Source organism: Sciurus carolinensis, chromosome 17 (genome assembly GCF_902686445.1).
Source record: "Sciurus carolinensis chromosome 17, mSciCar1.2, whole genome shotgun sequence".
In the NCBI taxonomy this organism is placed as follows: Eukaryota; Metazoa; Chordata; class Mammalia; order Rodentia; family Sciuridae; genus Sciurus; species Sciurus carolinensis.
In genome coordinates, this window is record NC_062229.1 from 25,603,496 (window position 1) to 25,615,305 (window position 11,810).

At 49.2% G+C, this 11,810-nt stretch overlaps 1 protein-coding gene across 1 annotated transcript in view; it reads left to right on the forward strand.

Annotated features, from left to right (window-relative positions):
* The window catches only part of Cdcp1 (CUB domain containing protein 1), a 47,432-nt gene extending 35,865 nt beyond the window's left edge, over positions 1-11,567 (forward strand). Inside the window, exons 5-9 of the mRNA XM_047532471.1 lie at positions 1,470-1,691; positions 2,833-3,219; positions 5,338-5,703; positions 7,516-7,603; positions 10,065-11,567. Of these exons, the coding sequence (XP_047388427.1) occupies positions 1,470-1,691; positions 2,833-3,219; positions 5,338-5,703; positions 7,516-7,603; positions 10,065-10,497 (1,496 nt within the window). The 3' untranslated portion in view covers positions 10,498-11,567. The remainder of the gene's footprint in view (positions 1-1,469; positions 1,692-2,832; positions 3,220-5,337; positions 5,704-7,515; positions 7,604-10,064) is intronic.
* Positions 11,568-11,810: the final 243 nt, after the last annotated feature.

The window sequence follows — 11,810 nt, forward strand, 5'->3', positions numbered from 1 at the left end:
GTATATCTTCTGTGAAGTGTCTGTTCAGTTCCTTAGCCCATTTATTGACTGGGTTATTTAGTTTTTTGCTGTTAAGTTTTTGAGTTCTTTATATATCCTGGAGATTAGTGCTCTATCTGAGGTGCATGTGGGAAAGATTTTCTCCCACTCTGTAGGTTCTCTCTTCATGTTCTTGATTGTTTCCTTTACTGTGAAGAAGCTTTTTAGTTTGATTCCATCCCGTTTATTGATCCTTGATTTTACTTCTTGTGCTTTAGGAGTCTTGTTAAAGAAGTCAGGTCCCAGGCTGACATGGGGAAGATTTGGGCCTACTCTGTCTTCCATTACGCACAGGGTCCAAGTTGTACTATTTTGAAAAGAACTTTAAACGTACCAAAAGGATCTCTTAGAGAAAAATCAAGAAATGAAAAACACAAAGGGGCTGAAAGGTAAAGATGAGGAAATCTCCCAGAAAGAGGAATTTAAAAAAAAAAAAAAAAAAAGGAAGATAAGAAAATTTCCTGGGCAAGAAAGGAAAAGCAATCCTAGTGTGCACGTTAGGACTTCATAAACACTGTGTTAGTATTGTGTTTACACAGTCATGATAATACAGACACAGAATAATGATTTCACTGGTAAAAATATAACTAACTGTTGGGGAGATGGGGAGAATGAAAAAGGAAGTGTGTGTGTCATACTCTACGTATTTGCTACAACTTGCTGTTTGCTCAGTACTACATCTAGAAGGTTTTTAGTGCTCCCCCATTCTTTTTAACTGCTGCATAATATTCTACTTATGAATGTCCCATAGTTTATTGAACTATCCGGTGTTGGGTGGTTTCTAGTTTTCACAGCACTGAGGTAAAATGTGGGCAGACATCCTCACATCACACTGCTGAGTTCCCAGGGGTGCAAGGTTTTTATTTTTATACTCGTTCTCAAGTAACGATAACAGGCTAATCCAGGTTTCTGCCAGCCACGTGGGAGAAGTACCTATTTCCCTAACCTTCCTGGCACACAGGACCACCAGATATTTATGTTTTCCCCATCCAAGTAGGGAAAAAAAAAACACCTGATTTTAATTTGCTTTCTCTGGTGACAGGTGACACTAAGAACTTTTCATATTCTGAATGTCTGGATACTTACGTCTCCTTTTCTGTGAACTGCTCAATCATTGCATATCACCAAGAAGTTCCCCCAGGGTGTCCCTTGTCCCTATTATTGTTGACAGACATTTTAATCTTTCCATTAATTTATTGTGCTTTTAATACCTTGGGTTGACTCCACATTTACAATATTTGTTTTTATTGGAGTGCAGGTGCTTTTTCACCTTCTCCAAAAGTCATTGCAATATTATGCTAATGATGAAAACATTTCCCGACAGGCCCTGTGCTGCCTTCCTCCTCGGGAGAGGTTGTCTACTGACTCTTACCATCTCACGGGCTGCTGCTGGTCCGGCCTTCACACCTCGTCTCGATTTGTGTTTTCAGATAAAACCTACATAGTCGACTTGAGCCAGGAGCGAACCATGTCCATCACCATCGAGCCTCGGCCGGTCAAACAGAGCCGCAAGTTTGTCCCCGGCTGCTTCGTGTGTCTGGAGTCTCGGACCTGCAGTACCAATGTCACCCTGACGCCCGGCTCCAAGCACAAGATCTCCTTCCTTTGCGATGACCTGACGCGCCTGTGGTTGAACGCGGAGAAAACCATAAGTACGTGGGTGCGCGCGCCTCCCTGGCCCGCCCTCTCTTCTCAGCGGGGCTCACTAGGTGGGTGGGGAAGGGTCTGATCTGAAACGCCCACCCAAGTGCAGGTGAGCAAGGGCAGCAAGAAGGAAGCAGGGCAGGTGTCACACGCCCCCTTTAGGACCAGCCTCAGTTGGAATGCGCCTCCTCGAAGCTGTGTCTGCACTTATGTCGCTGGCCTGCCAGATCCCCTGATGGAGTCGCTCCTCTGCTTAGCCTACCCAGCCCGGCCGCCCCTGCACCGCCCACTGCCTGCTCACTGCCGGTTCACTGCCCACCTGTTTTCTCCGCATGAGACCAGGAGCCGTGAGGCCAAGAACTTTACCTACTTCCATTATTTTTTAATCCATTTATCCCCTAGTAATGCTGGGCATGTGCTGGTACTTAAAGAATGTATGATGATTGACAGGCAGAGGAACCTATCGTCCTCTCCCTGATGAGCCACCATGAGCTTTGCAGTGGCTGCTCGTAGAGTCTCTACGATGCAGGAGCTGAACCCACACGTAGACTGCCCAGGTCACTCCATCAGGAGCTGGACATGATGGCATACACCTGTTGTCTCAGTGACTCCAGAGGCTGAGGCAGGAAGTCCCAAGTTCAAGGCCAGCCTCAGCAACTTAGTGAGACCCTGTGTCAAAATAAAAAGGGCTGGAGATGTGACTCAGTGGTAAAGTGACCCTGGGTTCTGGGTTCAATCCCTGGTATCACAAAAACAAAAACCAGCTCGCTGCATTGGAAATGCAGATTGCGAAATAAGACCTCCGCAGTGCCACTTACAGATGTGACTACTGCACCAAACAGCCTCGCGGGGATGGGACACTCGGCAACTTGTCTAGGTAGAGTGGAGAACCGTGCCCTGCCTACCCGAAGCTTAGCATCTCAGATTCAAATGCAAACAAGGGGAGACCACTTCTATTCCTGAGTCCTTGCGGAAGTTTGTCCACCAGCCTCGCAGGCACTGGGAGTGGGAGAGAGCAGGAGGGGAAGCCAGCAAAGCAGACACAGGGAGCCAGAAGTGGGGGGACCAACCAGAGGGAAAAAGTCGGAAGGGAAGGAGGGGTGGGCGACTTCCAGTCCTTGCACGTAGGGACCACCGCCTCTCTTCCAGGCTGCACGGACCACCGGTACTGTCTCAGGAAGTCCTACCAACTCCAGGTGCCCAGCGACGTCCTCCAGCTGCCCGTGCCACTGCACGACTTCTCCTGGAAGCTGCTGGTGCCCAAGGACAGGCTCAGCCTGGTGCTGGTGCCGAAGCAGAAGCTGCAGCAGCACACCCACGAGAGGGCCTGCAACACCAGCTTCAGCTACCTGGTGGCCACACACCTGGCCGCACCTGGCCAGGACCTGCACTACGGCTCCTTCTGCCCCGGAGGCTCCATCGAGCAGATCCAGGTGAAGCAGAACAGCTCCGTGACCCTCCGTACCTTCGCTCCCGGCTTCCAGCAAGAGGCCTACAAGCAGGGTCTGACCGTGTCCTTCGTCCCACACTTCAAAGGTAAGGGGGACGCTCTAACCCATCTTTCTTTTTTTTCAGTTGTAGATGGACACAACATCTCTATTTGATTTATTTATTTTTATGCGAGGCTGAGGATCCAACCCAGTGCCTCACTTGTGCCAGGCAAGCCCTGTACCACTGAGCCACAACCCCAGCCTGGGCATTCATTTTTATCATGAGTTTTCTGAGCCCCTTAAGTTGCCAATTTGGAGAAAAGGGCTAACCGAGGGGGCTGCACCTCACACGAGAGATCTGAAAGATGAGGAGTCCTCATCCTGACTTTCCCATCAACCTTTCATGGAAAATTCCAGAAGTTTGAAAAGGAAAAAAAAAATGTTTCTCACAGCAGAAGGCAATGGTTGATAGGCAGCAGAACAAATAATCAGGTTCAAGTCTCTTTTAGAAGCAGGCAGGGCATAAATGAGAAATCACCAAATATTCCCCAGCCCTGAATTTTTAAGATGGGAACATAAAAATTCTTCTGCAGACATTTTTATGATTCTGCTTTTACAATTTGGAATGCAATGTGGAGAGCCCGAGGAGGAATTGGGGGAGGGAAGTGACTCTGTGGAGCCCGAGGGTCCCTCTCTGCAGCACGGTGAAGGTTAGATTAAGGTCTTCATGTCCAAGGCAATAAACCAAGGTCTAAATGGCTCACTGCAGTGACCTCTATGTGGTTGATTTTAAAAGTCACAGTCACCATTATAAGTTGCTCAGAGAACAGTGCCATTAAATTAGAGGCCATTTCAAAATTGACCAAGACCTTTATTTAAAGTTTACTCTGTACTTTTGTTCTCAGAGGCATGAGTGGGAGGGAGATGAACTTCGAGCCATAGATTAAAGTCAGTCCAGGCTTCCTGATATCTCCAAGGTTACCAGACAAGATCCTTGTGGGGAGCCTTTGAGATTAAGACATCCTCATCAGTGTGGAATAGTGGGGTTTTATCTCACCGGAAGGCAAGGAATGGATTTATGAATGTGTTGGAAACTCTTTCCACTTTGTGATTCTAGAATTCTTCCCAGAATCTGAGGTTTTTTTTGTTGTTTTTTTTTTCAGTCTCTGAATCTGAAATTGGTGTATACCAATCCCAACGAAGCAGGGCAGTAGGCAAGCATTAGCTATGTTGAGAATATTTTCCCCCCTTTGGCAGTACCGGGGATTGAACCCAGGGCCTTGTGCTTGCAACTCTACCAACTAAGCTATATCCCTGCTGAGAATATTTCTGAGAGGAAACTGATATCATCACAGGTTAGGCAAACTGGACTGTTTTCTGTTTGTTTTGTGTTTTCCAAAAGACCTGGACACCAAATCTGACTGGGACTAATTTTGCACTGACCAGTACAGTAACTGTCAGCCTCATGTGGTTATTTAAATTTAAATTAAGATTAAACAAATCTAAAATGCTGTTCCTCGTCATTTTAACTTTTTGTCACTGTGACAAACTACCTGAGATTATTGACTTATAAAGAGGAAAGGTTTATTTTGTCTCATGGTTTCAAAGTTTTCATTCCAGAGGTGCTTGGCCCTGCTGCTTTGGGGACCAGTGGCAGCACAGTACATCACAGCGAGAGCACATGACAAAAGAAACTGCTCACCTCAGGGCAGCCAGAAATCAACGAGACAGAGGAAGGGACTAGGTTCCCAAATCCCCTTTAAAGGCACGCCCCAGTGACCTAACTTCCTCCCACTAGGCCCCTCCTCTTAAAGGTTCCACGGCCCCCCAATAGTGCACAGGCTGGCAACCAAGCCTATAACACATGAGCCTTTGGGAGATATTTCAGATCCAAATTTTAGCACTCAGTCAAATTAGGCGTATTTCAAGTGGCAATAACACATGTGGCCGTGGATACACTGTTGGACAGTGCAGATACAGAATATTTCCTGGGACTGGGGGTGTTGCTTAGTGGTGGAGCACTTGCTTAGCTTACGTAAGGTCCTGGGTTTGATCCCCAATATCATTACAAGAGTCAAGAATATGTTCATCATTGCAGAAAGTTCCGTTGGACAGTGCCAATCTAGCTGATTGAACAGGGTCTCCTGCACCACTCCTTTTTCTTTTTTTCCATCTTGATGCAGTGAAAAAAATGTCTGTTTGGATCCCCTTCCCTTTCCTGCAGAGGATGGTATTTTCACAGTGACCCCAGACACAAAAAACAAGGTCTACCTGAGGACCCCTAACTGGGACCGAGGTCTGCCAGCCCTCTCCTCCGTGTCCTGGAACATCAGCGTGCCCAGTGATCAGGTGGCCTGCCTGACCTTCTTCAAGGAGCGTATCGGCGTGGTCTGCCAGACGGGGTGGGCACTCATGCTCATCCAGGAGCAGAGGACGCAACTGGAGGAGATCTTCAACCTGGAGGAGGTCATGCTCCCCAAACCGAGCTTCCACTATCACAACTTCTGGGTCAACATCTCCAACTGCAGCCCTGTGAGCGGCAAGCAGCTGGACCTGCTCTTCTGGGTGACTCTTAGTCCAAAGACCATGGGTAAGGACTTTTGTGGTCTTTTAGAAATAGTAGTGAACAGAAAAATAGTCATGAGGGGCTAGGAACCAGACTGGGAGACAAGACAGAAAACTCAGAGTGAGTCCTGGTTGTCCATGCATCAGTCAGCTATTGCATCAATAATGCTGCGTAACAAACAACCCAAGAAGTTAGCAGCTTAAAACAGCCACTTAGTATTGCTCATGCATTGAATGAGTGATTCTGGTTTGAGCTGGGCTTATTGGGCTCACTCGTTGGGTCTGCCTAGATTATTTTCTCTGCTGAACTCTTCTGTTCTGTACTTGTAATCTCTTTCTCATATGGAGGACGTCTCTGCACTTCTGTGGTCTTCATCTGTAAAGTCGATGATGACAACTCTATCATAAAAATGTCATGGGGATTCCATATCAGGGATTAAAAGGTTAGGGACCTGAGAGATGTGACAGAGATATGTGATGCTATTTTTTATTTCATCCCGGTGAAACTTTGGATCCATGAAATACCCCAGTGACAGGCCTTAAGGCAGGGTGGGGAGTTTGCCTCTTTCTCCAGCCTGCAGAGCCACTGAAGGGTCCATGCAAGGAGGTGCCAGCTTGGCAGGGTGATCTGCAATGGGATTGTGTGTACCCTTATGGCCACAGAGTGCCACAGAGTTTTGGAACCTGAGGGACCATGTAGGCTCTTTCTTCTGGCCTCTTCCCTTTCTGGGAGCCAGAGTGATTGACTATTCCCCTGAGGTCACACAGCTGGTTAGCAGCAAGAGAACTGATGGGAACCAAAAGCCAGAGGTGACGAGTTCTCCCACACCCTCGGGTTACCACCCAGGTTTTGCTCCCTCTCCTCTGTTCATTTTCCATCCTTCTAGTCCTGTTTCCTCTTTTTCTTGGCTCTCGGACGTACTTTCTCTTTCCTCCATCCAGCTGTAGGACAAGGACAGCACAGGGGACCCCTAACTGGGACCGGGGTCTGCCAGCCCTCTCCTCCGTGTCCTGGAGTCCTCTCCTCACCCTTCACCCCTGACACCCGACTCCCTGCTTTCTCCCGCACTCTGCTCTTCCCTCCTCCGAGACAGACTGGTGATTGGGGGAGCACACCTGGTCTAGGCCAGGAATAGCCTCTGGAGTAGATCTGGTAGGTCTCCTCGGTGGGTCCCACTTGTCTGTTGCTACGTACAAACTGCCCCAAAATTTTGTGGTTTAGACAATAACCATTTTGTTGGTTCACAATTTGTGGGTCAAGAATCTGGACAGGACACAGCAGGACGGCTCCTCTGCACGCCAGGGTACCTGGGTTCCCTGCCAGATTCCTTGAACAGTTGAAGGTTGACTGAGATGGAGACTCGTCTGGGGCCTTGATTCTCATTCTGGGTTTTTCCGCCCGTGGAGTCTCCACATGGCTAGCTTGGGCTTCCTCACAGCATGGTGGTCTCAGCACAGGCAGACGTCCAACATGGTCGTGCCTTCCCCTCACAGAAAAAGTGCAAGCTGGGCATAGAGCTTGGTGATAGAGTACTTACCTCGGAAGTGCAAGGCGCTGGGTTTGAGCTCCAGGACTGAGAAGAAAGAAAACAATTTCAAAAAAATTTTTAAAAAGCGCAAACTGATAGTCTTCTTAAGGATCAAGCCCAGAACTGACTCAGCCACCTTCTGTTGGCCCGACCAGACTCAGAAGAGAGGAAACAGACTCCCTGTAATGCGAGCAGTGTGTGGGTGCAGAAGGGAAGGGGCACGGGCTGGCCAGCCCTGGAGACCACTCAGGTTCATCCTTGCAGCGACCCTGCCTGTCTCATCTGTCTCCCTATGTCTCTGCTCACAGACCTGACTGCTGTCATCATCGCTGTGGTGGCCGGTGGGGCCTTGCTGCTGTTGGCCCTCGGGCTCATCATTTGCCTTGTGAAAAAGAAGTAAGTGGAATCTCTCCAGCTGTCTGGCGGACTTGACATCTCCTCGCATGACACAGCCAAGATATAGTGTTAATTCAATAATTTTCTTGCTTCCCATTCCCCAAAGATTGGTGTTAAATAATATTGCCCAGGTATGAGTGAGGGTTTCAGGGGTTGGGAGGGGATTCTGTACCTCGGAAGGGATGAAGGAAAGAGAAAAGCAACAGCCTGTGACATTCTGGCTACAGCTCCTAGCTGCCTGGTCACAAGTGCCCTGTGAGTCACTCTCTGTTTGCTCATTAGATTGAACCTCCTGGGGGGCCTTGGCAGGAAGATGCTCAGTAGGCCCTGCCACCAGGCAAGGCCAGGCCTCTGGAACTACACGCTCCCTCCCCTTGAGGAACACACAGAGTGTTGCCCCTGCTTGTTCTCCTGCAGTTTCTTAAACAGTCTGCTTTGAGCTTGTTTGTTAGACTCCAGACAAGCACAGAAAGGGCATCCCCCAGATGAGAGAAGGACCCATCAACTACCTCTGCCCCCACCTTCCACCCCCTCGGGAGGGCAGCTTCTGTTGCAGAAAAAGAAAATGACCTTTTCAGACAGAGTCCATGCTTTACCACCAGATTTTACGAATTCTTCTCATATCTCTGATTAAAGCTATGCGGGAGAAGAGACATCTGCTTCCCGTAGCACGTTTTGACCTTCCAAAAAAAACCAACCGAAAAAAATGGTTTGGAATTAACCACAAGCAAACAACTGAAATTCCTCATCCCGCAAGGAGACTGTCTAGAAACATCCCTACTGATGAGGAAGTCCTGGCTCTCTGCAGGTCCTGAAGAAGCCTCTTGTCCGTGAAATGGGACTGTGCCTACGTTGCATGGGGCAGGGGAAGGACTTCTCTTAATGAAATGTCATGCTACTGCTCCTCTCAGGAGACTCTCTTGTCCAGGACACACAGAATGTCCCACCTAGTGAGGAAAGCCTGGCGTTAAGACTGAGCCCTGGCTTCTCACCAGGAGGGACGTGGGCAGGAGCAGGGTCCAGCCTTGCCTCCATCTCCAAACTGCTCCCCTTGGGCCTGAGGATCACCAGCCCTGGCCTTGCTGAGGTCCTTGCCTATGTGAAGCCACTAGCTGGCAGGTTGACATTAGGCCCATGCATGCCCAGGTTGGTGTAGGAGGGTGCATGGGTTCTGCAGTGAGAACCAGCAGAGACAGCACCTTCCAACTCGCTCACTGAGCAAGTGTTTCCTGAGGGTCTCCAGAGTGCTAGCACCCACGAGAGAGGCTGAGGATAAAACCAGGAGCAAGATGCGGTCTCCTCTACTATCCATGGGGCGGAGGAACAAAAGAGGCTGATGAATACACAGAGAGCTTTGCAGGGGTCAAGCAAGACACTGTGGGAGCATGAAGGAGGGGCATCCATTAGAGGCCTCAGGCAGGAACCCTGGGAGCCCACCCTCTTGGCCAGAGACTTGGCATAACAAGCTAACAGTACTAGATTTATTTTTATCTCAGGTTGCTGATCCACAATTAGTGAACTGCCAGCCCCGTGCATTATATGGTCCATTATGCTAATGGGGCTAATGTCCTCCATTTGAATCGCTGGTCAGCTAACAAGTCAGTGTTCCCTGCTGTTTGGCTCGCGGAGACGGAGGACGAAGCTTTGTTTTCCAAGGCAGGGAGCGCTGATGTCCAGCCACATCCAAGCACCAGAGAACATCACACTCCAAATGTTAATGGCGTTATTATGGAACTCTGGCACCAAGGCCCAAATTCTGTCTTCGTTTTGGCTCTTTCCTCTGATGGAGGTTACTGCCTCAGGGACCTCAGCTGATGCTAAGCAGAAGATTAGCTCCACCCTTTCCTCCTGAGTCTCCTCTTGACCACCTAGAATCTAGATGGTCAGAGCTTTAACCCACGTGAGAGAAAGAGGAAACATTAGCTACAGGAAAGCAGTATGAGTTCTAGAAGGTTGGCCCAGGTGTACAGAGGCGGATGGGGTTTAGAACAGCTGGGACACCACTCCTTTCTAGTAAGAAATGGGGGAAGGGATTGTCAGGTGTGCACACCACTGGATGCTGGGTAATCCATCTATCAAAGCTGATTTCAGGGGTTGGGGGTGTAGCTCAGTGGTAGAGCATGTGCTTAGCACGCATGAGGCCCTGGGCTCCATCCCCAGTTCTGGGGAGACAAAAGCCAATTGGAGCACAGACAGTGTTAAAGATGTCCCCTCTAAACCCCTCTCTACCATCTATGATCCTTCCATGTCCACCTTCAACACCTGAGGCAAAAGTAGGTCATTTCCAAATGTTCCCCAGAGAACACTGCCTTTCATTTTCACATGCTAAGCAGTTTCAAGGGCTCAGCGGAGACGTGGTCAGAACACTGCAGACTCTAAGCTCCCACAGGGGTTTAAAAAATGCTGCACATCTAAGATGGCTTTTTTTCTGACTTCTGTCTTGTTCCCTTTCTACAAATAGGAAAAAGAAAGACAAAGGCCCCGCCGTGGGCGTCTATAATGGCAACGTCAACACCCAGGTGCCAAGGCAGCTGAAAAAGTTCCCTAAAGGAAGAAAGGACAATGACTCTCACGTGTACGCGGTCATCGATGACACCATGGTGTATGGACATCTGCTACAGGATTCCAACAGGTCCTTCCTCCAGGCGGAGGTGGACACTTACCGGCCCTTCCAGGGCCCCACGGGGGACTGCCCTCCCTCCCCACCCCCCATATGCTCCAGGACCCCAACTACAAAGTTGACCACAGAGGAGCTGCCCCCTTGCATCTCTCCTGAGTCTGAGAGTGAACCCTACACCTTCTCCCACCCCAACAAGGGGGAGATGGGCAACGGGGACATAGACATTCCCTTGCTGGATACCCAGGAGCCCCTGAAGCCAGCGGAGGAACTTTAGATACCTTCCAAAGGCTTCACTGAGATGTGCAAGCAGGGCACCAAGACACCCTCCAGCATTCCTGTCCAGAGCTCCTAAAGGAGCGTATGGAAGAAGAGCAGGTTTTCCTGGACACCAAGGATTTCCTGGCCACACCTGTCAGATTTCCCAGGGGACTCATTCCAGTGATGAGACATTGAAAATGAGGGATTCTGACCTGGATACAGTCGCCACCGTTCACGTCCTTCTAAATTCAGGTTGCGTTGTGGGGCAGCCCGTAATGAGAGGAGATGAGAGTCACCTGGCCCAGGGTCACCTCGAGCCCTGGATTCAGAGTGATAAATGGAGTCTTGCCCCCATGGGGGTGACAATTCTAATTCCTAGGAGCCCACCTGAGGTCCTGGCTCCCATTAGGGTCCCCTGGATGAAAACGACACTGTGCCTTATTGTTATTTATGTGGTGTTCCTATGTATTTAAGAGGTCAAAGGTATCAACTCGCAGTTCTTTTCACCTCATAATAGTAATGACTTGTGCCAACTGGTTCCTATGGCGGGGCGGGGCTTTGACTTTTGCCAACTGTTAGATAAACGTGTGCTTGTCCCCTGTGAGGTGGGATCATTTGCACCCTGTCCCACCAGAAACGGGTGTGTGTTGGAGCTGCAGGGTCACCCATCTGCTTGGGTGAGAGACTTCTGGTTCTCTCCATCTGCATATAGTTATCCCACGGCAGAAATTTATCCTGGGTCCCCTTGTCTTTTTTTTTTTTTTTTTTCCCCCTGCAGTGCTGGGGATTGAACCCAGGGCCTTTTGCTCGACAGGTAAGCACTCTGTCAACTGAGCTACAACCCAGCCCTCCCCTTGTCTTTTACTCCTAGAAATGAGAGAAATTTCTTTGAGTTGCCGTGTGTGGCTCTCCCAGCTGCAGTAAGATTTTGACGTTTAAACAGAAATTTAGAGAATACTTTCCTCCCCTAAAAATGTTTAAATATATACCAGAGAGGAGCCACCTGTGTTAGTTTCTATTGCTACTGCAACACATTATTTAGTGGCTTAAAAACAACACAAATTAAATGTCTTACCATCTGGAGATCAGAATTCCCAAATGAGTCTCACGGGGCGAAATTTCTGAGGTAGGTAGAGCTGCACCCCTGTGAGCTCTAGAGTCCCTTTCCTTGGCACTGGTCACCGGTCAGGCCTTTTGTCATACAGCATCACTGTCACTGACTGCCCTCTTCTTCTGGATCCAGAATGATCTCCCCACCTCAAGATCCTTGCCGTAATCACAGTGGAAAGGCCCTTCCGTCACCTGAGGCACATCCAGGGGTAGGGATTG